We start from the raw sequence: 27,825 nt of genomic DNA on the forward strand, positions 1-27,825 counted from the left end.
CCCAGTTCATTCTGGCTTCCTATTGATACAAAATGAGTTGGTTTCAGGCTTTGTCCATCAGGCCATGTGCCCCTCACTCATTTTCTTTTGTTTGTTTCTGAAAATTTGGTTTTCTAACCAATGTCATCTGGCATCATGACCTGCCAGAAGGATACTCTGCGTGATTAGTACAGTTAGTGCTCGGACCAATGACAGTCGTGTGAATGCCTAGTTATACCAAACAGCCCAACCTTCCAGGAGGGACAGAAGCATCACCACCATGTCCTGAAGGAGATCCAAGAGTTCCTTCAGCAGCTCGATCTGACTGGAATCCTAGAACAGAAACAGGAGATACCCCTGAGCTATCTGATCCCTCAGCAAAATACAGGGCAGCGAGCAAGGAGAGCCTGCTCTGGGAGGGTCAGGTGAAGGCTGTGTCCATCTCCAGAATGAGCTCCCTTCTCATGGTGGAAGCGGACATCTTAGCATCCTCTCTTTGTAGCATCAGGAGGCTCGCTGTCACAGGGCTCATCCAGAAGAGTTCCTTTACAGTTTTCCTTTTATTAGCACAACATGTCAGATACACCAATTGTCCAAAACTACTGAACAACCCAATCCACCAAAGACCCGTTAGGTATCTCTAGTAGCTTAGGTTGCCATTTTTCATGCTGAAGAATTACCGGTGAGCTTTTGGGGAATACTATTGCAATCCAATTAAATTATCAAGGTTCCAATCACCAAATGGGTTCTCCTTTTTTTTTTTTTTTCTTAATTTAGGTTCTCCTAATTCTAATCGGTGGTGATCTGGGTACCACTCGTCCCTTAAAATGTTGTATCATTGAGGCTATTCCTCCGGATGGTTTTGATACCAGTCTGTTTGGTTTTCATTTCAGCATGGGAGAGAAGGGCATTGCCAAGTGGGCTCTGGGTTTGATACCTGTGTCACAGAAGGGAAACAACCCTTGGAAGGTCTGAGGTGGGGAATCTGAGGGTGAGATTAAAAATATGGATTCTGGGCCACACTTCTTTTACAGATGCTCTCTCACCAGGACATAGTTCTTTAGCTAGCCCTTCAGATTTCAGAAGGCTTTCCTCCCACCTTTGGAGGGTGTCACAGATATCCACAAAACATCACAGAAGTGTAGACTGTTAGAGCTAGAAGAGCCCTCTGAGGTCATCATCTATTCTAACTCCCAATATTTTCTAGATGATGAAAGTAAAAACCGGAAAGGGGAAGTGACTTCCCGGAAGACACCCAAGAGGAGGTGGCAGGGTCAGGATTTTGTCTCTAGGGACTCTGCACCACACTGCCCTGTGGGGTTGACACAGCAGTGGATGTATGACTGCCAAACTGGCAGCCCTCCCAAGAACTCTATCTTCCCATAAGGCCAGAGTCAAAAGGGGAAAAACGAAAGGGGTAAATAGCACATTCCAAAAGGAGAGGCAGATGTGACAGCCTTGACAATTTTAGATACACATTATTTACATGAATGCTGCCGATGTGACTCTAATCAGCCTGAAACATATCCTAAAGCTCTCCCGCATGTGTTGCCATGGAGAGAGGTGACCAACTACTACAGACACTACATGTATTTGTTCGTAATAAATGCTCTGAGTGATTCCAATTCATCTTGCCAGAGAGATGGGGAGTGAGAAGGAAAGGCAGAGGTGGGGAGGAGGGGCAGCAAAGGTTGAGAGAGAAGGGAGATGTGAATTAGAGACATGCAGACACTGGACAGATCAGACAAGGTGGTGGATCATGTTCATAACCTGTGAAACAGTGACAAGGAAGCAAAGGGGATCAGCGCCATAAAAAGCAACTGTTGAGGCAATGATGGAAAGGGTAGGTGGGAAGAACACAAAGGAGGAAGCTGTGTTCATGCAAAAGCCTGTCTGGGACCCCCCAGGAGGTGTTCATTCCCATCTCCCATTGAGGCCCTCGTTTTACAAATGAGATCTGATCTGCTTGGCTTTTCCAGGCAGGTGGTCAAGCAGCCACATCCACAGTGGGAAGACCAGGGGGTGGGGACTGACTAAGCATTTCACATCAATGACACATGGGGAACGGGGAACAGGCCACAGTACCTGGGAGAGTTTCATCTGCATGTTAGCAAACACATGGAGGAAGCCGACCACCGCGTCCCACAGCCTGCTGTGAGCCAGGCTCTGCTGGTTCCCAATGCAGGGGCCCTGGGGAGAGGACATTCTTGTCTCACTGAAGCATCACAAGCTGCTCTGAAATTTGCCTTAGTAAGGGCATCTGACATCAGCTCTTTCCAAATGTCACATATCTTGTAGCTCAATATTTTCCCAGGTTACTTATTACTTCTCCCCCAACTCCATTGTGTGCACCCCACCCCCCAACCCATCCTAAGATCCTATTTCTAGGAAAAGTCACTAGGAATTTCACAGTGTGGTGATTTTCAGAGACTTTATTTAGTGTTTGTTCTTATGTTAAAGAACATTATTTTAAAAGTAAATGTTCTGGTTGAAACAGGGCTGAAGGGTACTCCTGCCAACTCCAGCCCCCCACCTTGGCCTAGGAGGGGTTCTGAGGAGCTCCAGGGTTCCAAGGAGCACAATTTGAAAACGAGGCCCATGTGTTTCCATTGTCTGCAGGCAAAGCTACTCATTAAATATGATGGCCACATGGCTATCTACTCAAGTAAAAAAAAAATCTGAATTATGAATGTTAAACTACTTTTAGTATTTTCTTATCATTAACCTATATGTCAGGTATATCATTTCTATCTTTTCTGAAAGCCAAACAGGGATGACTTGATGACCACTCTGCATTTTCTGTTAATAACCTTCCCTACTTTTGAAGATCATTATTGAACCACTGTTTCTTTTCTTTTTAAAAATAAATCATTTAGAATTCTTCTGAATGGAGAGTTGTCTGTTCTTATTTATTTAGCATTTATTTACATCAGTATGGGCTTCACATATTCATTTTATGCTATGGGTTATAATTCAATATTACTTTATTTACATTATTTTGTAGCTCTAAGTTTTCTAATTTTGGCTATTGGGATCTCTTTCAGTTGGCTCCTGTATCCCTTTGACATACCTCCACCATTATTTTTTAGCATTTTCTTGCACTACAGGATTCTCCAGGCTCATCTTGTATGTTTCTTGCTCTAGTTCTAGAATCAGCCATTTCTCTAAGGAGCCTTATTTCCTTTCAATGGAGAGTGGTATTAGGAACCAAGAACTGGGCTCTAGTTGTATTTGCTGCTACTGGGGTATCATTTTTTTAGGTCCTTCTGGCTGACAGAGCAGCAGAAATAGATATGTACACATATCCATAAATATTTCCATATGTAACCATTTATATCTATGTTAAGATGAACATGAGTTTAGCATATGGGTATCTCTAACTCTCCTTCATTCCCAGAGGGATCTTCTAGTCTCCTCTGCTTGCTCATCAGTGAGAAACCTGGCTCATTTCCATTATATTGGGTTGGCCAAAAAGTTCATTCAGGGCTTTCTATACAATTATATGGAAAGATCTGAACGAACTTTTTGGCCAACCCACTGTATGTACGGTTTCAGAATTATTAACACATACCCACATGGGAAAAACTTCATCACCTAAACTGCTTACGTCAAGTTCTTCCTGCCTTTGGTCTTTCAGACTGTTCTCATTTCCAAAGTTTCTTAGGCCAGCATCTTTCTATCTCTTCAATGAGACTATTTTATGTATTTTTTATACACTGAGTCTTCTGCCACATTCTGCCTATGTTCCTTATGCTTCTTCCTGTATTTTTCTACCCTTTAATCACTCTCCAAATCACACAATCAATATTCAAAAGGAACACTGATACTAGTGTTCTAGTATCAAGTTCTAGAAAAGGCTTGGCTGAATTCCCAGGGAAGAGGTGAGCAGGAGAAATTTTGCCTGAAAATCAAGTAAGCATGTTTAAAATTCACTGTTCATGTACATGTGTTATGCGATCCCAAGACGCCTCTAGATTCTTTTTTGAAATAAAACTGATTGCTAAAGAATCTCAGATTCACCCCAAATAAGGGTGAATCTTCTTTTACTTTTGGGCTAAGTGCTCCATGGAATTTTCTGGAGCTTAGGATAGATTCTGCAGAGAGCAAATCAGATGCTTGTCAATCTGCTCAATGATCTTCACAAGTAGTTCACATGCTGTGAAACTTCAGATTGGTCACATGTTCCTAGCTGTATCTCCCTATCTTTTTACAATCCTTGAGTAAAGACGGATCAATCTCTTTTGGAACTCCTTCTTCTTTTCAAATCTTAGTCTTGTGTTTATTTCAGTGAGCAGATATGATCTGAGGGTGCCAGTTGGCTCATCATATAGATCTTAAAAAAATCTTAGATTCCATCACAGAGGACCATGATATAATTACTGATTTTACAGCAAATTATGCCTGAGGACGTCCTCTACTCCTTTCATGAGACCACTGCAGGCAATGAATACATAATGCTGTAAGATGTAATAGAAAATGCTGTAAGGTGTAGACATTCACCCTGAAATACACCTGTTGATTTGCCTTTCATTGTACTTAGTTTATGTGCTTCTGAAGTTCCTTTTCCATATAGCTGATTTCTGACAAATGAGTAGGCTCTCATGAATTCTGTTTTTAACATCAAGGCTCAAGATAAGATCATTTGTCCCTTTATTCCTCTATACTATCAATTATTTCTCTGCTTCACTTTCCATGCTTAACTGAACACCTATGATGTGCCACACATGCCAGAAATGAAGAATTTTAAAACACCTAAGAAATGTTCTGTCTGCAAAAAAATTTCAGTCTAGGAGGGAAAGCAAAATTTTAACTGCTACTGCTGCTAAGTCGCTTCAGTCGTGTCTGACTCTTTGCCACCCCATGGACTGCAGCCTACCAGGCTCCTCCGTCCATGGGATTTTCCAGGCAAGAGTACTGGAGTGGGGTGCCATTGCCTTCTCCGAAATGTTAACTAGATCAATGCAAATCAAGTGTGACAAGAGTGTAGGTACTATTGGTTCCTGTTTATATAAGAAATACTGTCAGTGCTAGAGCTGGATCCACAGTCCACATGTGCAGGGAATACAGAATATGGGAATGTTAAAAATGTTCCCTTCATTTGTAAGCAAACATTTCGTAGCACATACCTGGATGTATTCTGTAAGAGAATTGAAGATCTGCTTGGTGACAGCCAGGGCTTTGGAAAAATTGTGCTGTCCAGATTCATCAATGATGTCCTTCCCTGAGTAATACCAGTAGAAATCACTGATTGATTCCTAAGAACAAACAAGGAGAGTTTAGTATGTCTCACATATCAGTAAGTGAAGCTAATCTCGTGTTCGGGAAGAGTACAAGAGAATCCTACATTTCCGTGACCACTTTGTTATGAGAGGAGCCTGGGACTCTATGAAAAAACACAGAGACATCTGATCCCAAGTACAGATACTTCCCCTCTGCAGGAAAGAACAGGTGAAAGAGAGGACAGTGTTCAGCCGGAGCTGGGTGACCATGTTATAGGACAATTTATTCACAATGCAAAATGTTACATTAAAGATAAATATGATCACCCAAATACTCAGCAACATACTAGCTGGCACTGTCAGTACTAGGCACTGTTCTGAGCACATTACATGTATTAAACCTCTTCATCTTTACTACCACCCAATAAGACAGTACACTCCTCGTTTTATAGATGAGGAGAATGGAACACAAGAAGGCTTGATAGATTGCTCCAGGTCATGAACTGGCAAGTGGCAGAACCAGGCTGAGTAATTAGCAAAGAGAAAAAAGAATCCTTTTTTATGTTTGTGTAGATCTTCTTGAAATTATTTGGATTTTCCTTCAAACAATTAAACCAAGTGATGTCTGAACACTAAGAACTTGTAAACTCATTTCCCATCCTTTTTGTATCTCTTTTTCCTAGTGAAAGTCTGTTTTCACTCACAGGCTGTTTTATAGCTCTGGGGCACTGTGGCTAAGTTTACACCAGCTAAACTAAAGTAAACCAGCAGGTTATAATAGATTTCGTTTTTAACCGCTCCCTCTTAACACGTCAGTCTTCAAACTCACATTTAGGTATTTGATTTCCCATGAGTGTGTGGACATGGATTCCAGTATCTTCTGCACTCAGGCTGGACCGTACCCTCAGTCATCGCTGGCCTCTGTAACTGTCTTTAGCTTCTAGAAGTGTACACGAGGAGAGCCGCCATCCAGCACCCACTCACCTGCAGACGCAGAAGGTAGTCCACGGTACTGATGATGACGTTCACCGTGGTGGTGTTGCCCATCTGAGTCCTCAGGAAGTTCTGGAAATCTGAGCACACCAGGGCTGGGTCAGAGCTCATCCCTGTCATGCCTGAGGAGCAAGTCTTACCCTCTCGGCTAAGCTCCGAAGAGACACACTATGTGGAAAGGCTGACAAGGGCACCCTGTCTGGGTCCTGGCAGGTGGTCAGAGCACCACCCTGAGCCCACCCATCCCAGTGACACCAGAAACTGGACATCGTGAACTCTGAGGAACTTGACAGCAAGGGGTAGGAATTTAACTTCAACATCTGAAGGTTCTGGAAGCAACTTAGCCTGGATGGCACTAAATAACACTAGCCATGAAGTTTAAAGCTCATGTTACATAGCATTTTTTAATCGAGGAATGGATTAACTGTTGTCCTTGAATTAGCAATTGGTTGTGTTAAGGGTGGCAACACGGAATGAATCATAATTTTGCACCTGAATGTTGTTTTCCCTTGACGAATCAATGTGTTCCACTTACCACTGTTGTGTCCTTCACAAAGTAACTGCAGGAATCTAAAGAGATCTCGTGTAAACTCGTCATTCTGGAGTACTTTTTCACCTTGAAAACACAGAATACGGGCAAGCATTTGTTTGCTTTTTCAACACAGAATACCTTCGGATACACATGACTGCAAAAATGCTAAAGGAACTGTGTCAGAGCTGTGTGGAAAGGGAACTTTGGATAAATGGTGACAAAGCCAATTTAAATTGGAACTGAGGCAATGCCCAACAAAGCTAGAATTATCAGCCCCGGGATGCATTTGGAAGGAAAACAACTAGGCTGCTGGCAGTAACGGTTCACAGTCCATAACCCATGCTTTAGAAGATGGAAGACACTTCTTTAATTAAACAACAGACTGCTGACTTAAACTCAACATGCAACCACCAAGCCGAAAATGTGTCTGTGCTGGGCCAATTAAATAAGATCCCTTAGGACTCACACACAGGGCAGGAACTCAGGCCAGAGATTCAAACTTACCACGCTCACGAACAATGACTGGTGAAAAGAGAAAAACAGAAGAACACAGAGTAAGAAAACCACAAATGTCAAGATAGAGTGTCTTTAGCTAAGACTGGTTCTGTGAACACATCAGCCTGGATGTGTTTTATCAAAACTACGGATGGAAACATCTTGCTAAAATGGAGCAAGTCCTTGGAGGTTACGTAGCAGTGAGCAGGAACTCTAACCATAAATAGTTAACCAGGATTTTAATCGGAAAGAGAGCAGCCTTCACCTTCGTCAGTTACTTACGTGTTCCTTCCTCAGTAACCATCCCCAGGCCTTCAGCTTTATTCTGCCTCTCAAATGCATTCAAATCAAGGACACTTGTAACAGACGAAAGAAAACAAGGTTCAGGGCTATGCACACTGGGAAAATGGGTTTTTAATGTCAATGTAGCCATCAACTAAGAATATCCTGTCCTTGTATTACCATAAATTACATTACACGTTACAGTGCAGTTGAGTCTAACGGTTCTCTGGGTTTGTGACAAGCAGTGCCTGGAGCTCACAGCTCTTGACACACGCAAGGACAGGGCTCAGACACACTTACAGTGACTGTCATTGTTTGTCCAGTTGGAGTCCTTCCTTATGGTTGAAGATTTAGAAAGGCTTTCCAAATAAAGAAGGAATAACCTGTATCTAAGATTTCTTAAGGGAAAGGTTACTTTAACCTCCTCTAATTCATGTTCTTCCCACATTCATCTACTTTTTTTTTTTTTTCCTGAGAAACACAAGGAGTTGTGGCTTTTAGTGCTTAGGATAAATATCCATGGAGAGAGCAACAGTTTCAGATTCTGAAGGGCCACCTCCTTTACTCTATGCTTCAGGAGCCAATAGTAGCCAAGATAATGCTTTTGAGAGGCCATGGTGTCCCTATGTGTTCCTGAACCTGTGACAAGTTGGCTTTCATTTGGTCCTCACCTTCCATAACCTTCCCAGTCACAACCACCACCAAACCCTGCTTAGCCAGGAACCCCTAGGTCAACCACAAAGCTGTGGTCACGAGGATAAGGACCATATGATTTCCAACTGAGGCTCACTCTGTTTCTCTAACAGAGTCTATCTCTTTCCACAGTATGAATGATTTCATAGAACTTAAGACCACAAAGTTTCACAAGAATATAGACCTTAGGGAAGCCTATGGCAGAGTCCAGTAAGATTCTGTAAACTCCCCTCTTTCTTTAACGACTGGGCAAAGAAAATGACTGTTGCCTTGAAAAGACTCGAGGGAAAAATCCAGCACCCCTCTCCCCCTTTTAGGGAGTCACATAATGTTCTGGAATTTAGATAAATTTTACAGAGGAAGTGAAAATTCCTATTGCCCTCGTGTTGGTTTTTCCCAGATCCTGCTGTAAAACAGGTCTTTAAAAAAATAATACAACACCATCCTTCAATTTTGGGAGGAGAATATGGACACAGGACATTTGGACATAGCTGCTTTGAAGCATCACTGCTGATTCAGGAGACAATCTGTGTAGCAGACATTTCTGACCTTTATTCCATCCCAAAATACCCATTTCAAAATTTAATTTCTTGAATGGCTCACTATTTTACAAATATGTATTATTTTTATAATCAGCAAAAAGCCATTAAAATATCTTAAAAGTTCTGGTAGGACTCAGTTGGCCTCTTAAGAGTATGTCACCTATCCCTCTAAGACATCATTATAAATTAGCTTAGCAATATTAAGTGCTACAGACTACTAAGGGAACTCAGAAATTTAACTGAGAATTTCATGAGCAATATGGAACTGAACTGCCTTGATTTTTGCCATCTTTGAGTCCACATGTACTATTTTATCCTCAGTGAGTCAGGTCTGGCAATATTACATTTTCTTTTCCTGAAATAAACGAATTGGCTGTTGGTGAGGGGAAAATGGAGCTGAACACAAGGGATTGTACTGAAGCTCAGATATGTTCCCTACAACCCCGGGGTACAATATTTACCCAATCCAATATGACTAGCAATATTATGAAGTTCACCAAGTAAAAAGTCCATCCCCCAAATTTTCAACTGGACCAATGTTCCAATTTTAAGAATTATTATTTGGAAGCAAAAGAGCTAGGTAATTATAACTTTGACTTCTTTTGGAATGAGTTGCAGATGATTCAATATATATATGAATGTTGAAGAATAAGAACACTTTTCTTAGACTGCTGGCTTGTTTCTGAAACGAGCGAGTATGGTAACCTTATGACTTTTGGTTACCTATTGTTCATCTGTCAGAGGGGAGGCTTACACAACTGGGTAATATAAATGGAAAGTTTAATGCTTCATTTTTCAGACAATGTCAAAATGTTCCCACATCAGGATGTACCTCTGTCAAAATATGTACCCACTAAATATCTCTTCAAAGAATTGTTAAGGATAGAGATGAACAAAGTACCTAATGGATCTCATGAACACAGAGCCTTGAGTCACACTGAGTATTCTTCTTTTCCATTCTTTGCTAATTTGACTTACGAGTACACATGTTTAATAAGAGAAACTCACACTCAGCTCCAAAGAAAGCAACATAACAAAAAAGGAGGTAAGGGCAATTCAAACACTAAACAGATGTAGAGAGGTAAGCTCTGTGTGTGTGTGTGTGTGTGTGTGTGTGTGTGTGTTACATGTTCCCCTCTGTGTGTGTGTGTTACATTTTCCCTTCTGAATGCTATTTGAAGGTAATCCTGAAGGCTAGAGGAATAATACCCATCCTCTTCTGAAGTAGGTATTCTTTTCTCAATAAGTCCACGATAAGCCAGTTTATTTATGTGGCACTCTCCCATCCCATGCCCCTTTCCCTGAACAGTAAATAATTTTTAAAAACTGCCATGGGTGGTTTTCCCATATTTACCTGCAAGACTGCATAAGACCAGAAAGACTTTGAAAGAACCCAGCATCCTTTTTCTCCTTTAGGTAATCTAGCATTTTCTGTAAGGGAGACACATTTGAAAAGGAAAAACAATGAAAACTCTGGCACAAATATCGACCCTCCTCATTGCGATGGACAGATGGCAGTTCCCAATCATTCAGGCACACCAAGTGAGATTCAGGAGGTGGTTTTGTAACCCTGGGTAAGCATGAAAATATTCCACCTGTGGACTTAAGCCTTTCATGTGCCTGAGCCCCACTCTCTACTTAAAGAACCAGAATCTCTCAGGGCAGATGTTTTATTTTACCAAGGTCCACTGGTGTTGATAGATCTACACCGTTGGTACGGTAGATCTTTGACGTCAAAGATTTACTGTTTGAAGCCTCTTCTCTTTGGAACAGGTTCTAGGACTAGGCTCTAGTAATGTTTATGGTTACTGAGGTAAAATCTGAACAGCTCATGCAATGTTTAATGCATTGGAGGAAGGAGCTTAGCTAGTAAGGAGGCTAGTTGAGAGCACAGTATCTCTCACAAAGAGACTGTTTCCTCTGTTCTCTGTTACTGGCAAGCTAGGAACTTGGTCTGGCATAGTAAGAATCTTCTTAGCTTTTTTAAAGGGCTCTGTAAGAAAGTCAACTGATGGAGTGGTGATGGAAGAGAACAGAAAGTGAGGGGTGCCTCTGAAATGGTAGTTCTTAATGAGAAATTTGGTTTGCGATGAATTAAAGCCTGAGAAAAATTATATGCAATAGTGGTAGTTATGGATTTGGAGATTCTCAAAGGCCCTGGGAATGCCAACAGTCTTTGAAATTTCATTTTCCTGTGCACACAGATGCTTTTATTTTTAGCTAGAGCCTGGAGTGCTCAGGAGACACTACTGCATGTCTGTCATCTGTAGCCAGTTCCAGGTCAGATGGTTGAATGAATTCCATGCGCCAGGCACTCTGCTATATATCTCTGTGTGTTCTCTCTTTTAATGCATGATGGCAGGGAGTTTTATTTTCATGATCCACTGCTACATCCTCTACCCATAGAAGAGAGCCTGGCCCTAGTACATAGTCAGTGATCACTAAGCAGCTGTTAATATGAATGACTGAATATGAATGACTGAACAAACAAGTGTGTGGGGTTATGAATGTCACTTAACTGATCAAGCTTCTTGCTCACAGTAAGGCAACTAATAAATGAAAGTGTTGAAATAAAAACCAAAGGCTGAGAAAATTTCCTCTAGAGTATAACTTGCAGAAAATCACCTAATGATAAAACAAATGTAATGTTTTTCTTTCTGAACCCTAGATGACCCCTCTTTAGTAAGCACATGTTTGTCTGCAGACTCCCAGTCCTGGTCTTATCTGATTTCAGCTACTCAATGTAATTGGCCACTGAGGACAGAACTCCAGCAAAGGTGATTCTTGGTGGCCATCCATGCAGCAGAGTCAACCTCTCTTCCCCAAAATGTGACAGCTGTTAACTGGAAATACCCCAGGAAGTCTGCACCACCTCCTGTGAGCCCCCATTACCTGCTGCACACCGGCATTGCCCCCATTCAGAATGGCGATCCCCAACTTCAGAGTTTCCACCACCATGGGGCTCATCTCACCTGTCGAAGTAAAGATTTGGTGGAATCACTGAGGAAACAGGGTAAATCATATCTACTGGGCTTTATCCAGATTCCTTAATAATGACTTCATGTCACAGGGTGACATGTCAGTGTTAGTTAAGGGACCCACGCACAAGTCTCTGCAATCACCTTTGCTGGCGCTGATCATCTGAAGGACCATCTCGGCGGCTCCACGCTCATGCAGCCGGGCTTGCTGATAGAGGGTTTTCTGCTTTTCCATTTCTTTCTCCTGGAAAAAATAGCAGGGCGGAGGGGATGTGTTTACCCCCAGAGAATTCACTGTAGTCAGATGAGTTGAGAGAGAGACTCTTTACTCTGCTAGGAAGGCAACACACGTAATTTCAAACAAAACAGATCTTGGAAGTTTATTTTTAGATGCGACCCACTTTTCCAAAACTGTCCATCTATAATTTACTCACATTTTGATGCTGAAATTTCTAATTCTGTACTGATAAGTACAAAACACAGTCCATTCTCCAGTGACACTATGATTATAGAAAGTGACTTCAGGGACTTCCCTGGTGATCCAGTGTTTAAGAATCCACCTTCCAAAACAGGGGAACCAGGTTCAATCCCTGGTCGGGAACGAAGATCCCACATGTCATGGGGCAACTAAGCCCATGTACCACAACTAGAGAAACCTACATACCCCGGTGAAGACCCAGCATAGGCCAAAAAAAAAAAAAAAAAAACAGTGACCTCAGACTAAAATGGTTTGTTTTCAATGTTATAAAGGAAAACTTGCTGAGGGCTCAGCTGGAATTCATCTGAGCACAGCATACGCCTACTTATCCAGAAAGCTCAGACCACACTTAACAAATGTGAGATGCTAGAAGCCAAAATTTTCCAGAACTGTATCCATTTACTTTAAAAAATATATGTATTTATTTGGCTGCCCTGGGTCTTAGTTGCACCATATAGGATCTAGCTCTCTGACCAGGGATTGAACCCAGACCTCCTGCATTGGGAGTGCAGAGTCTTAGCCACTGGACCACCAGAGAAACCCCTGTATTCATTTACTTCTGCTCTTGAATATTTCGTCTATAAAACAGTACAAGTAAACTAATGGAGTTTTATTTTGAGAGACTCAGGGTCCCACACTGCCCCAAATCAAGATCGTCATTAAGTACATTTACAGAATAATAGTGCAAAAACCATCCAGTGTCTCCACTGCTGTGAATTTTCACTTTTGAATGTTTGCACGTGCCCTTCCATGGCCCCTGTTGCTACCATACTTGGGTTGATGTAGGAGATTTCCTACAAGAACAAACTTGAAGGACCGTCTGCTGACTGGCTGCCTGCTACCTTTCATGAGGCCAACAGACGCGACCACACCAGTGCGCTCATCCAGGCTGACTGGCGTCCTTGCTGCCTGACACACATGGTGGGCCAGTTGCATGGCTGATGCCAGCATCCACCCCTGAAGGCCCTCCTGGCTGGCTTCAAGCTTAGTGAGAACTTACTTCAAATGTTTTCTCCTTGTCTTCGTCCTCATCTTCGTCTTCCCCACTCTGACAGCTCTGGATTCCACGCAGCCGGGAGAGGAGGAGGCAAACAGTCAGGTTAAAGGTGGGCCTAGTAAACAGGACTCTGCTCTACTGTGTGAGGGCAGGGGACGGGCTGTAACTCACAGGCGCCTCTGGACCTCAGCACTCTGTGAAACTGAGAACATTCGGATCCCAGCAGGCAACATTCTACTCTAAATACCACCTTTGTGGTTACCAAGGAGTTCAGAAAAGAGAAATGGGAACGCCGAGTCAAAGGGGACATCCCTGGTTTAACCACAGACCCGAACTCTCCTACTTAAGAGAGTTCTGCAAAATTCTGGTGTAAATCGAGAGATAGGAGTGCAAAGAACCTGCCCATTCTCAACATGAGTCAGAGGCTTGGCCATAAGATTAGGGAAAGCCAGGATGTGAATCCCAAAGTGTCCCCACGGAGCACCTGCCAGAAAAATGGGTGCTCCCGTACCTCCCCACACAACCCCATCTCTGCCCGACAGGAAGTGCTCCCACCGGAGGAGCAATAGTTTCGCTCAATCACTCGGCATTCCAGAGGCCACTGACCCCATGTGACCTAGAAACATCATTTCTGGTCACTTCATCTCTTCTAGAACACTAGTTACTTCCTCTAGTTTCTAAGCCTGTTTTCAAATGTACTGGATTTCCATCACCTAGGGACATGGTTGAACTGTTGGACATGTTCTGAGCATCAAGTGAAAATTCGAGGATGATCTAGATGTCTGAACCCTGTGAAGCTGGCTGAGAAACATCATGTGAACCCAGGCACCAGACCCCACTGTTTCTGCAAAGCATTGTTTTCATAGGATGATGGTAGAATAGTTTACTAATGTTGCCTGCAGAGCACGTGAATTGTGCAAAGCCTGGAGCCCACACCATGACCCAAGTTCCAGGCTAGTTGCTCAATGTGACAGTTTCCATGTGCCTGAAAAGGTCAAAGGGAAGCAGGAAGACTGCAATGACAGGAAGTAAACCAAGTGTACCTTGGCCATCATGCTGGCATAGGAGGTGTACAAAGGGTCGTCTTCTAGTTTGCTGGAAAGAATGGAGGAAATATTTAGCAGACCGACTTTGGACACAGTAGAAAAGACTGGGAGGCATATAAATCCTAATATACCAGTGAATTAATTAGAAGCCCTCCTCCCTCACCCCAGTTCTTAGAAACCACTCTGAAAATCAGAATCATTATTGGCTTGACACGGAATTCAGGGATGAAGTTCCAGTTTCAGGCTGCTTCATCTTCAGACTCAGTGTTAAGCTAGGGCTATGGTTTCTGTATTTTCCCCTAGAGGTTTCTTGATGGCCAAGAACAAGACAGCAAGGAGGGCTGTTCAAATCTGGCACCCGCTCTGTGCACACTGCCACTTGGGGAGGACAGCGTGGGGAGGACCCAGCCATGCCTGGGATGTGAGCAGGATGCTCCAGGGTGCTGACCTCCTCTCCGTGAGAGCGTTGCGGCTAAAGTGGAGGATGATCTGATGAAGCGGGTCTGGCTGCTTTTCCACCTCTTCCTCCTCCTCCTCTTCCACCTTGGGAGATTTCTACACAAACCGAGGCAGATAGGTTTCAGACATGAATTTCAGCACGTGGCATACCACCGCATGCGAACAAAGGCGAAGCACCAGGCACAGAGCGCATCAACTCAAAGCACAAAGAGAACCACGACGTCACACGTTTATTTCAGGACAGAAGCCCTAAGGGTGCAAGGTCTGGGAATGAAATGTGTGTATATATATATATATAAATATATTTTTCAGCCAATTAAATAAACATTGCAATTTTGGGTTAAAACAAAATGGAAGGAAAAGCAAAAGCTTGACTGCAGGGGAGGCGCTCCAGACTCCAGTCAGCAGAACTCTCATGCAAGCTCTGGGCACCCGCATTCAGGAGGGAAGCCCTGGAGAGTACCGAAGAGGCTGTATCTCTCCACCAACACCTGACATTTCTCTTGGAGAGCTGGGCTGGGAATGGGGGTGGGGCAAGAGTTACAAAGCACTGGGGCCATCTGGGCGTCTACTACTATCCTAGACTGAACCCAGTGAAATGTTTCTCTTTCCTGAACTCAACCTTTACCCTGAAAATCTTGCTGTCCCTGAGAGATGCTATCCTGGAGCTGTGAGCCTTGCAGTTTCTCCTCTGAGAAAGTCTTTTCTCTGTCTCCTTTTACAGAAATAGCAGCTGATGCCAGATGAATAAGTTGACTTCCCAGCAGTGGTAGAACCAGCAGGGTGGACCATACTCAGTAAATTGGTGAGAACTACATAGGTTGTGTGAATGGTTCAGAAGAAGGGGAAGGTTGAAATGATGCTCATTGTCAACTTCACACTAATCAAGAAACGGGAAATCAAGCAAATGTCTTTCTCGCTGACAGGAATGTATGAAAAGATAGATGTGCATAAAGAGAAACTGAAAGAGAATGAGCAAGAAAGGATTAAAGGACAAAAGACAAGAAGAGGAAAAGAAACTGAGGGAGATGTAAAGAAAAGTGAAAGTGAAGTCGCTTAGTCGTGTCCGACTCTGACCCCATGGACTGTAGCCCACCAGGCTCCTCCATCCATGGAATTTTCCAGGCAAGAGTACTGGAGTGGGTTGTCATTTCCTTCTCCAGGGGATCTTCCTGACCCAGGGATCGAACCCTGGTCTCCTGCATTGCAGACAAATGCTTTACCTTCTGAGCCACCAGGGAGATGAGGAAATACAGAAAAAGTCACATGGCAAGTATAAACGTGAGATACACAGGGTAAGACTAATGGAGAGAGTAGAGATTAGAGAAAAAGGTGAATGGGAGAAATAAGGAGAAAGAGGAATAGAACTAGGGCTTGGCCAAAGGTGAGGAGGGTGTATTTTCTTTCTGAACCAGGATGAAGCTCAGTGATACTGCTGCAGTAAGCTTTACCCCTTGCATGTTGTTTCAAGTAGTTTAAGCACATGAAGCCTGTGAGAGACGGGGCGTGGCAAATCTTCAGAAAGGCCAAACACAGAAATGTGAGATGCAGGAAGGGCGTTTAGAGGTGCGTTCCCCAAAGGGGAGCTACCCACCAGAAATGCAGGGCCTTGGCTAGGGTGGGCTGGCCTCCTGCAACCAAGAGTGCTCAAAACTTAACTTGGCATGAGCTTTCCAAGGCACGGCTGTGCATCCCAAGAAATATTAGTTGTTAATAATGAGGAGGAGGATGATCACAGGACCAGCACCTCCAAGTGAAATTCATCCTCTGGCTCTTAGGACTATTATTAGCGGGGCTTCCTCTGAGAATCTATACACCCGATTCTTTGTGAATCTTTCAAAGTTATAATGCACACACATGAATACAAAAATCAAACTCATTCGTACCCATATCTGCTCCCAGTTGAGTCAGTACTTACAGCCAAATCCTGTACTAGTTTCTCTTCAAAGGAATACTCCTCTGTTTCTATCCAAAATCTCTGATAGCCATGGAGGAAGAGGTTAATAGAGCGGTGCCTGAGCGGAAGGGGTGAGAATGAGGTCAAGAGGGGTCCACGGGACACCTTGTTTTAGTCTGGGCGGTTAACGGTTAGTAAGCAGTTTTGTACAATTCTTATCTTCTGATTGGTCAGGGTAGCCAGGAGCACACTATAAGCATTTATTTCAAAGAAACCAGAACCTGCTAACGTGGCAGATCCTGAATATTTAGACAGCCTTCTGAATGAACTAACAATGGTTAGTTCAAGACCTGGAGGTCACATTTACCCTGCTCTGGTCTCACTGGGTCTTTATCACGTCTCCCCTCTAATGAGAATTCACTAGTTCGAAGAACAGCCTTGAGTTATCTGTGAATATGGCAATTTGGTGATTCCTTTTGACTGATCAACTGTCCAGGTAATCCAATCTAAATTATGCTGATGGTGAGCTGTGTAGTCTCAGATATACTCAAAGCAGCAGAGTGTCCTTCTTTACAGGGCCTGTGAGGTACCACAGCTGCAAGGGCTCCAGTCTGTACTCAGGAAATGAAGCTTGGGTGTGTTGTACTCATCAGCAAAACTTCTGCATGCTTCACAGGTTCCAGTGCTGGCCCTGGTATCTGGGAACACTGAATAAACTGGCACAAGCCACTCCCTCTCTACAGGACATGACGGACTTCTGGGAATATTAACCACTGAAGAGCAAGTAAGTGGTTACCAAAATGTGAGGAGGACCAAAGCGAAAAGGAAGGTCAAGACCAGACTCCTCAAGCCTTGGTCATTATTTCTGGTAGAATATAGCCCTTACCATCTTTCTTCAAAATCTGACCAATCAGAGGTGTTTTTTAAAAAAAATTGTACAAATTTGTGTTTTCATGGTCATGTTAAATCATGGTCAAGAAAGGAGAAGTGTGCAGAGAATGAGTGGGTCTCTCCACAGGTTACATTACCATTAAAATGAGTATAAGCCTGTCATACTGAGTTTTTTCATTAACCTTTTCCAGCCAAACCCGTTGAAAGGTGCTCAGGAAGAAATTGTTAATTTTGTGTCTGGGGAAAAGCATACAGGTTTTCTTTTAAAAACTCACAGCAGAGAAAGTTTCCACATGATAAAAATAAATCCCTTTAGCCCTTTAGTTTGGAAGACTCCATGCAGTTTAGATTCTCATAAGAAGGAGAAAAGGCATGGTACTGACCACTAGCCTCTTGTTCATTTTTATTGTTGTTATTATGAAATCTATGTATAATCCTCCTAGGGGTACAATCCTCCTATGTATAACTTCTAGGCAGAACTCCAGGGCAGCCTCTCTAAAACAGCTGTGTTAGACACGGCGACATTAAAAATGGATAACTAACAAGAACCACTGCAAAGTACAGGGAACTCTGCTCATTGTTTTGTGGCATCCTGGACGGGAGGGGAGTTTGGAGGAGAATGGACATATGTATATGAATGGCTGAATCCCTTTGCTGTCCACCTGAAACTACAATACTGTTAATCAGCAATACTCCAATGCAAAATAAAGTGTTTTTGTTTTTGTTTTTAAAAAACAGCTGGGTTAGGAGTGGGGGTGGCCATGTTTCATCAAGGAGACAGTGGATTCTTGGACTTACTATTATCCATTCAGTGGCAGAGTTCTTGAGGGAGCAACCAAAATACTAAAAGATGGTACTATCATTTTCAGTGGGTTTAGAAAAAAATGCTTGTTTTTGAGAGATGTAATCGCTGTTGAGCTGGCCTGGGAGATACGAGCTTAAAGCTGAGCCCTCTGGAGGTCATGTTAAAGCACATCGGGTGTGGCTCTCTACCAGAAGGGGAAGCGAATGCCTTCTGATGTTTTACCACTTTTAGAAAACAGACAAAAATCCTAGGCAATTTTGCTTCTTTTACTGGGCTATAAATTTCATTTGTCTGCCAAGACTTCAGCAACCTTCATGCCCATGACTGCCTGACTTAATTTTTCAGTTTTCTTAAATTAATGAATTCTATTTGATTTGTGATGCCTCAACCTTTCCAGAGACACTAGTCTATTTTCTCAAGAGACCTATAGGAGCAGGTGTGTGTCTCAGAAGCCATGATTCTGCACCATCTTCAAAGACCCTAATTCAGAGAGCTCAGTTGGCCAGCTGGCTCAGGACAGGGATATGGGACACTCTGGGCAAATGACAGCCAACATACACAATTTGATGAAAGCAAAATGTCAAACATAGAATAGTCTTTCATCTGAGATTCCAAAGAAACACATGTATTTACATGCGATGCAGAATTTACTTGGCCACATCAGTTTCTTCTTCCTGACCAGGTGAGGATATTCCGATTGACTAGAAGTTGATCAAGCAGTGGCTCTTCAACTACCAGCTTTGTTTATTGATCATAGGCCCAGACTTACTGACTTTGCAATTAGTCTGAGGATGGGAATGCCGCCACACCACCAGCGACACTGAGTTGGCCTCAGTGGTCAACAATGGCCCAGTCTATACCGATACTCTGCCCTTTACTGGCACAGCACATGTTCACACACATTCCAGAAAAGCCTTCACATATTTTTGACTTCAGAGTACAGACTAAACATCCAGGTAATGCCTTATGTTCATGACTGGCCTCTTGGGGCATCTCTAAACAGTTCCCTAGTTTCATCTTGAAAGCCAAGTACATTAGGCTTAAGGATTCTCGGGTTACATTTCTGTACTTGCTGAGGAAACATAATTTTGGTATCAATCAAGTGCTTGAACATGGAAATATTGCTTGATCTATGGATGGAATTTGGGGTAAAGTCTTTTAGAAAAGTTTCCTTTTTCTAGTATGCCTTTACAGCTGCACAAAGAATCTTACCTAGGTAAAACTAGAGAGCTTCCATATGCTTACACGGCTGACTTTACAGTGCAAAAAGGTGAAGTGAGGCAGGCTTGGGGGCACTAGGAAATCTCATCTGTTTTCAGTTCTTATACTTACCTTGTAGGCCAGTATACTATACTGCAGACTGCGATGGCTCCGCAGGTGAAGGACTCCAATCTCTACCCCTGGGATCATGAGTGTCAGAGCCAGAAGAGAGCATAGCTATAGGAAGATACCTTAATTCTCATCTCTGACTCACATGCCAGGAGAAAAAGACAGAATACTTGCCTGGGCAAGTTGTAGAGAGGGGCCATCCTGAAACAGGCCACCACTGCCCGTTTCCGCTGCTTTGATAGCAGTTTGTGCCAGACCGCCTTCTTGGACCTCAAAGGCTGTTCCACCTAAGAAGAAATCACATGGCTAGGTATACACTAAGCTGATCTGGGGGGCAGAAAATACCAATAGTCACCTACAGCCCACACTTCTCAACCCTGGAAGAAATAGGATTTCTCAACTGTGGTCAAAGGTACTCAGCACTAAATGATTCACTTTGTAAAAGTCTTAGGTTTTCTTTCTTCTCCCAAAGCCTTTTGGTTGCTTACTGCTTAATAGTAGCTTTACAAATGAGCAAGGAACTTAGATAGGTTATTTGAACTAATGGCAAAAATTTGTAAAACACTGGAAGGGTTAAGCATTAAGGAGTCTTGCTACCACGAGGCACCAAGAAGACACTTTGGGATGACCCAGGATGATCCTTACTTCTTGGTTTCTTACAAGGGTGCTTACAGGGTGTCCGAAACTAAAAGCTGAGTGTCAAGATAAATTTTGTATTCTGCAAGGCGGTCTTGCTTCCTCAAGCCTTAGGGTAGATGCTACTTACCTGCTCTAGGTGGAAGACAGCTGCTGAAATTCTCTGCACACGCTCCACTGTCTTTTCTGGGTTGGAAGGTTCTTCACTCTTTAAAACATCTTTGTATAGGTTCAGTTGCCACTTTACAGCTGGATCATCAGACTGCAGATTGAAGCACATACATGAGATGAGCAATCTCTTATACCTCTTCTATAGAAAAGGCCTTTGTCTCCTAGAAGGGTTCCATAGCATTCAAGAGTCTTTTCTACGAATTCCTCTCTCATTTTCTCTATCATATTTTTCTGGAACTGGGTAGATGCTTCATAGGAACTTCTCATTATAGCCTATATGTCTCAACCCTTCTATCATATATTCCATCCCTTTCTTTCTGTGCTGCATTATGATTTCCTTAAATCAACCGCCCAATTCATAAGTTCTCTTTTCAGCTGTATCTACTACATTTTTTAACCTATATACGGAGTTTTTATTCCTAGTTTTTTAAGGAATCTCCATACCGTATACAGATGGGATTTTTAATTTCAATGATTATTTTTAACTTTGTAAATCACTGTGAGGTCTTTTTCAATTCTACATCCCCTCTCCTTTCTTTGCAAAATAATGTCCAAGGCTTGATTTATAGCTTATATGGCTGCCTTTATCTCTTTAAATATTTCTATAATACTTAAAAAATTCCTTTCTGTAGTTCCTTAGGCTTGAATTCTTCCTTTTGTTGATTTTCTGTCTAATGGTCATGGATTTCTTTCCACACTGTGTGTTTTTTAAAAATATGAACTTGTACTCAGGAGTTTTGTTGACTGGCCCATATTCTAGCAGGTAGAGTCTCTCTAAATGGTTTCATGGCTGTTTTTACGGCAATTCATGGGTGTCACTGCATCAAGGCTCATTTTACATAAGTTCCTTGCTCTGTTGTTGTTCAGTCGCTAAGTCATGTCAGACTCTATGGGACCCCATGGGCTGCAGCACTCCAGGCTTCCTTGTCCTTCACTATCTCTGGGAGTTTGCTTGAACTCATCTCCATTGAGTCTAGGATGTTTTCCAAACATCTTAGCCTCTGTCGCTCCCTTCTCTTGGCCTCAATCTTTCTGACTATCAGGGTCTTTTCCAATGAATCAGCTCTTGGCATCATTTGGCCAAGGTATTGGAGCTTCAGCTTCAGCATCAATCCTTCCATTAAATATTCACGGTTGATCTCCTTTAGGATTGACTGGTTTGATCTCCTTGTAGTCCAAGGGACTCTCAAGAGTCTTCTTCAGCACCACAATTTGAAAGCATCAATTCTTTGGTGCTCAGGCTTCTTTACGGTCCAACTCTCACATCTAAAAATGACTAGTGGAAAAATTGTAGCTTTGACTATACAGATCTTCATTGGCAAAGTGATGTCTTTGTTTTTTAATATGCTGTCTAGATTTGTCACAGCGTGCCTTTCTTCCTTTTAATTTTGTCGCTGCAGTCAACATCCGCAGTAATTTTGGAGCCCAAGAAATTAAAATCTGTCACCACTTTCACTTCTTCCCCTTCTATTTGCCATGAAGTGATGGGACTGGATGTCATGACCTCAGTTTTTTGAATGGTGAGTTTTAAACCACCTTTTCCACTCTTCTTTCACCTTCATCAAGAGGCTCTTTTATTCCTCTTCACTTTCTGCCACTAGAGAGGTATCATTTGCATACCTGAGATTGTTGGTATTTCTCCTGGAAGTCTTGATTCCAGCTTGTCACTTCTCCAGCCTGGCACTGCACATGATGTATTCTGCATATAAGTTAAACAAGCAGGGTGAAAACACAGAGCCTTTACGTACTCTTTCCCAACTCTGAACCAATCAGTTGTTCTATGTAAGGTTGTAAGTGTTGCTTCTTGACGTGCATACAGGTTTCTCAGGAGACAGGTAAGGTGGTCTGGTATTCCCATCTCTTTACGAATTTTCCATAGTTTGGTGTCATCCAGATTTGCTCTAAATTTATGCTAAGCATGGGAAATTTGGTCCACACTCCTCTTCCAGATTACTAAAACCTTCATCCCCTATGATATGTATCTGGTCAGGAAAGCTCTATGAGTTTTCCTCACTTCATCATCTTCTCTTCATTACTAAGATTTAGAATGGCTTCTTTTTTCTGGCACTTAGAATTTCTTTTTACTGCCTTTTTTATAGTATACTTTACCCACCATTCCTATATAGTTGGGGTATAAAGGAGAAGCTATTTGTATCATTTTAGTCTTCTATCTTAGGGCATAACATATTTTGGGGGAAAGCTGTTCAGATTTGCAGACCTGGAAAAATTTTAAATAGCCTTAAAATAAAAATTGGTCTTGATTTTTATTTTGGGGTGGGGGTTATACAAACTCAGACATAAAGTTACTTTGTTCACAAATCTCTAAAGCTGAAAGTGCTAGAACTTCCCCCAGGTTTCTGTTACACTCTAACACACCTCACAGTCAGGAAATTCTGAGACCTAATCTGACTCCCCTGCCATGGTTTGATGTCACACAGTGGGAGGTGGGGAGACATGATTTACTGGACCTCCTTGCAACTGGCAAAGAAAAAAACAAAAATCAAGGACCAAAAAATGAAAAGTTAAAGGCAGAGAGTTCTACCAATTAAGCACAAGTACTCTGAGACTGTTTTTAGAACACATTAAGAAAAATATGAGTAAACTAAGTGGGTGTGGGGCACCCTGCAGCCAGAAATAAGCCTGTGTGAGTTCTCATTGTCTTCCTGCTACATCACCTTTTCCTGCAAGTGCAAGTTATTCCGCAGATGTTCCTTCACCTCTTCATCTGTGTCCTTCTGTGGAAAGAGATGTGAAATTTTATTCCTATAGGTTACTATGGAAATATAAAGTGGGGTGCAGGGATGTACTAAGAGTTTTGCTGGGATCTTTACTACAAGACAAAAGGAGAGGACAGACAGGGACTTATCCGAAAGAGCATGTGCTGACTCCCAAGTCAGCTGTAAAGATGATGGCGTGTTGCTTCTGTGCACCTTGGCGTCTGTTCATTGATCCCCAGGGACGGAGGGCTGAGCACAGATCACCACCACCTGTATTAAATGCTCCACCAAAGCAGATGGGTGACTTACATAGCTGTACCGTGATTTTGCGAGGGAGATCAGCTCCTGATCGCCTGGGGTGCACATATTCAGACCAATGGGCAGCATTTTCTTGAGCGCAGCCACGATGAGGGAGGTCTGGATGGAATAAAAGTCTCCCCTTCGCTTTGTCTTCTTCCGCTCCTGGTCCTGTCCTCCAGACTAGGAGATGAAGTTCAAACAAACAGAGGGGCTCAATGACTCCGAAAGGCATTGTCTCACCTCGGAGGCAGCTTGCCTCCTGTATAGGTCCTTCCTCGTATAGGTTGGGCCTTTCTACATTTCAGATGCCAGTAAAGGATTGTGATACACAAAGCCAACCAAGGGGCCATTCAAGGCCAGCCCTGATGCTAAGCCTTCTCCTTGTGCGCATGCTCACTGAACCACGTGACCAGACACATAGCACCAACACCCACGGTCTCTGCTCGCTTGCATCTGGATGTAATGAACAAGTGGTGTTCTTACAAAAAGAGTGATTTGCTAACTGACAAAATGACTGCAGAAAAGAACTAAGAATCCTGATGGTGGGCAGCAGTAAACAGGTGAGAGAGCATCTGCCCTAGAATACTAGCTCCTGGCCAGGGCTGGAGCGAGCATTTTGGGGCACAGGCATCCTAAGGTCCGCAGGAAAATGGGACTGCCCAGGTTGGTAGGGCTGCTTTGGGATCTGGCTGGGGCAAAGTTAGGAGAAACAGTGCAGACAGGTGAAGAGGAACCGTCCCAAGTCTGGGAGAGTCCACCCTCCTTTGGTTACACTTTCTGGACCCTTTCTCGGTGCGTTTATCCAGCGAAGTGGGAGGTTTGCAAGAAGAGCTGCAGTGGGTTGTGGCGCTGGTTTGTGGCAGCCCCAGGCAACAAACTGTGGACCCTCTGCACCCACAACAGAAGGTGGATATGGGTGGGCCCAAGAAAACAAGGCTCTGCTGGGCCAACGTTGTACCTCACTTGCTGGACTCTGCCCCAGCTGAGTGGGCTCCTGCTGGAAGGAAGGAAGGGCTGGGAGGCCAGAGGCAGAGACTGAAGTCAGGGTCCATGATGGGGGAGAACCGGGGCTTATTAAAGCTTTTGCTTTATGAGGTGCCCGTGAGTGGCCGTGAGTGTTTGTGGCCTCCTTGTGATTGCACAGTGGCCTCCAATGACACACACACTCCATGCTCCGGGAGCTGCGGAGAGGCTAAACCCCTCCTCTGAAAACGGCATGTAAGACCTGACACCCCCAGCTGGAGTAGAATTTGCTTTATGGAGGATTGGTTTTCTGAGAGAAGTCCAAGTAGGGTCAGAATCACACCACCTTAGCGCCGATCTGTTTACATTCAAAGTGCGATGGAGGAGTATTATGAATGGATATTCTCAAAACGGAGGTGACTTCTTTTACCCAGCTTGTGGTGGCTAAGCTTTCAAGTGGTTACACCGCAGAAACCACAGTGAAATCCCTGGCAGGCAAAATCCATTCTGACCAAATGCTGCCAGACAACTCTACTTGTGTCTGGTATTCCAGAACAACAGGTCAGACCCAGACAGCAGTGGGAGGGGGCAGTGGAGGAGGGTGGGGTTGAGGCAGGATACAAAGTGTCTTGTATTCTAGACACACAGCTGGAAAGCTGATTCCTACAGAAATTCCCACCTTTACTGAGAGCTTGCTGGTTTCCTTAGATGTTCTAGTATCAGGTATAAAATTCTACAGGTTGTGCCTAAGGCAAAACTCGTAAGTCTAAATTACCCTTGAAAATACCTCAAATTATCCATAAAGGATAGAACCCAGTTTTATATATATATATATATATATATATATATATATATATATATATATAATGAGGTATAATTACATGGACATTATATAAGAGGTAAATAGTAACATGCATATACAATAAATATGCAAAATTGTGGATGTGATATACAGTTTAATTTCTTGTTTGCTATTTTCTTTGGCCAATCTCATGTTGTTCTAACTATAAATGCTGCATATATGATGTGGCTCCAATGTGCCTGATACTTAGATAAAGCATTTGTAATCTTCCCAACAATGCTAAGATAACAAGAAGTCAGTTATATAAAGGGGAACATGATGCTCGGGGAAGTTAAGTGATGTTTTTCTAAGGACACACAGCAGTTATGAGTCTGGGCCAACATCCAGACCGACATCTACCTGGCCATGGCTCCATTTTTCTTTACTAAGAGCTGCATGTGACCTGGTTCCTGCACATCTCCGTGTCTCTGCTACAGACCTGGTGCAAAGGTCTTGGGACAGTGGCAGCAGACATATGTTAATAGAGAGAAAGAGAAATACTTCCAAGCAATAACCGGTATAGGATACTAGAAAACTGTCCCAGAGTTTATTCCACTGGGTGCACATTTTATGCAAACACGGCATTTGAAATCCTTGCTGGTTTCAAATCCTTGACTTTAGTCTTTGGAAAACTCTCTGACTCTTTGGAGTCCTGCACAAGAGCCAGACATGTATAGTGGGGTAGGGCTGGGACCACTAACGGTAGGTAATTGGAGGGAGTCTCCTGGGCTCTCAGGGCCCTGGTCAGCGTCCCTATCTCTGTTAGTGTGCTGGCTGCAGAGTAGGCAGCTGGGAAGGGAGCAGAGATGGCAAGGAGACCTCGGATAGGGCGAGGCTTGGCTGGCTTCCCCGGCTTCCCCCTTCCAAAGGTGGGTAGGCCTACATTCACTCTTTGACAGGCAGTTGTCTTCCCTGGAGCAGGCCTGGGGGACCTCCAAGTGGGAAAATCCATTCTGGACCACCCCCATGGTGATCACAGTGCAGAAGATGGCCAGAGTCTGGCCCCTCTAATACTAGGACAGAAAAGACACGTCATGCATTTGACCTGTACCTTTACTTGCATGGCCTGTGTGGAAAGATAAGAGAAAAGAAACAAGGAGAAGTCAGTCAGTGAAAGCAGGGGTCCAAAGCATAAGCATGTTAGTCACAGTTCTTCCACCCCCATTCCTTAGCCAACATGACAGAAAACCAACCACTCTGGAAGCCAGTTGACCATGGCATGAAGAGGGGGTGGGAAGTTAGGATGGAGGTTAATTGGATTGAAAGGACTTACACCCAGATCATGCAGTACATCATCTCAGAGACCAGCATTCCAGAGTGTGTGACACTCTGCACACATTCCAGAGTGTGCAGACCCAGATGGTCTTCAGATCTGGCCACCCAAGTGACTTTAGATTTCACGCCTTCTCTCCTCCCCTCTCCATCCTGTCACCTGGGTGGGCTGCAAACAATCTGTCACATAACCAAAGACCCTGATTTTCTTTCTTTCTTCCACCCACTACATTATCACCACCAGAAGATCTGTGGTTACAAAAAGAGTGAGGAGAACTGAGCTAAGGGGCTATGTATGTGCTTCCCCTAAATAAAGGTTTGCTACAAACCATACTCTAGGAATATCCAAGGTGGTTCAGGATCATCTCATGACCCAAAAGATGGGGCATCTCCCTTCCTGTGCTGTGACCTTCAAATATACCTTAGGTCAAAGGCTCCTCCTACATGCTATAAGTTCTAATTTTATTCTTTTCCTCACATATTGCTAAGATTAGTTAACTCAGTGCATTTCCCTAATGCTTGAATGCTCTCTCTCTCGTGCATGCTCTCTCAATATATTTTAATCTATTTTTAAATGTTAGCTGAAACTTTTCATTTTACAAACAAATCTAGAAATTCCTATACATTAAACATCACTTCATTTTGGCACACTTAACCACTAATAGTTTATGATCAAATAGCCAATTTATGTGTGAAATTAAGGAAAAACCAGAGACTCTTAAGGGAAAGGGAGTTGGAGGAGTGGAGGGAGGCTGTAGAACTAGGGCAGAGGTGTGCGATCTGAAGCGCTCATTCCCAGGGAGAGGGTAAGGGAGGTAGAGACCAGTCAAGTCTACAATGGATAGTAGAGAGAAAGATGAATTTCCAGAAGCCAGTCTGAGAATGAGAAAGTGTGTGTGTGTGTGAGAGAGAGAGATAGAGAGAGAACAAAGGAGGGAGGGTAGTAAGAGAAGAGAGAAGGATAGAAGAGTGAATGGCGGGGGCAGGGAGGATAGAGAGAGGAAGTGAGGAGGGAGGCAGGGTGGGGGTTGGGGGTGGAGGGTGAGGGGTGGGTAGCAGGGGGAAAGGCTGGAGAAAAAGAAAGGGAGAACAGGAAGTGGGAGAGAGAAGGCGGGCAGAGGGACAAACAGCACTTGAACTGTACAAGTGCAAGAACAAAGGGAATACAAATGAGAAAAGGTGGAGGGGGCAATGAGAGAGACAGGTGAGTGGCCAACTGAGGAGTCACTGAGGAGGAAGAAGCACGCTCACACATGTCATTCTGCATACCTTTGAGGAGCATAAAGGTGTCTTTTCAGCATGTCCCTGTC

At 43.4% G+C, this 27,825-nt stretch overlaps 1 protein-coding gene and 1 non-coding gene across 2 annotated transcripts in view; both read right to left on the bottom strand.

The window, feature by feature from the left end:
• RYR3 (ryanodine receptor 3) overlaps positions 1-27,825 on the bottom strand; it is a 558,656-nt gene that overhangs the window by 26,901 nt on the left and 503,930 nt on the right. The window contains exons 70-87 of the mRNA XM_015473104.3: positions 23,449-23,619; positions 23,098-23,157; positions 20,382-20,513; positions 19,790-19,902; positions 16,612-16,708; positions 14,683-14,789; positions 14,232-14,283; positions 13,192-13,248; positions 11,858-11,957; positions 11,628-11,707; positions 10,090-10,166; positions 7,501-7,574; positions 7,228-7,245; positions 6,727-6,807; positions 6,183-6,271; positions 5,106-5,234; positions 2,065-2,169; positions 231-312 (exon numbers count right to left, since the gene is read on the bottom strand). Of these exons, the coding sequence (XP_015328590.2) occupies positions 231-312; positions 2,065-2,169; positions 5,106-5,234; positions 6,183-6,271; positions 6,727-6,807; positions 7,228-7,245; positions 7,501-7,574; positions 10,090-10,166; positions 11,628-11,707; positions 11,858-11,957; positions 13,192-13,248; positions 14,232-14,283; positions 14,683-14,789; positions 16,612-16,708; positions 19,790-19,902; positions 20,382-20,513; positions 23,098-23,157; positions 23,449-23,619 (1,624 nt within the window). The remainder of the gene's footprint in view (positions 1-230; positions 313-2,064; positions 2,170-5,105; positions 5,235-6,182; positions 6,272-6,726; positions 6,808-7,227; positions 7,246-7,500; positions 7,575-10,089; positions 10,167-11,627; positions 11,708-11,857; positions 11,958-13,191; positions 13,249-14,231; positions 14,284-14,682; positions 14,790-16,611; positions 16,709-19,789; positions 19,903-20,381; positions 20,514-23,097; positions 23,158-23,448; positions 23,620-27,825) is intronic.
• On the bottom strand, positions 3,447-3,506 carry MIR2285AS-1 (microRNA mir-2285as-1). Its single transcript, NR_162233.1, has one exon. It is a non-coding gene; the product is annotated as a microRNA mir-2285as-1 (primary transcript).

Source organism: Bos taurus, chromosome 10, assembly GCF_002263795.3.
Source record: "Bos taurus isolate L1 Dominette 01449 registration number 42190680 breed Hereford chromosome 10, ARS-UCD2.0, whole genome shotgun sequence".
Classification (NCBI taxonomy): Eukaryota; Metazoa; Chordata; class Mammalia; order Artiodactyla; family Bovidae; genus Bos; species Bos taurus.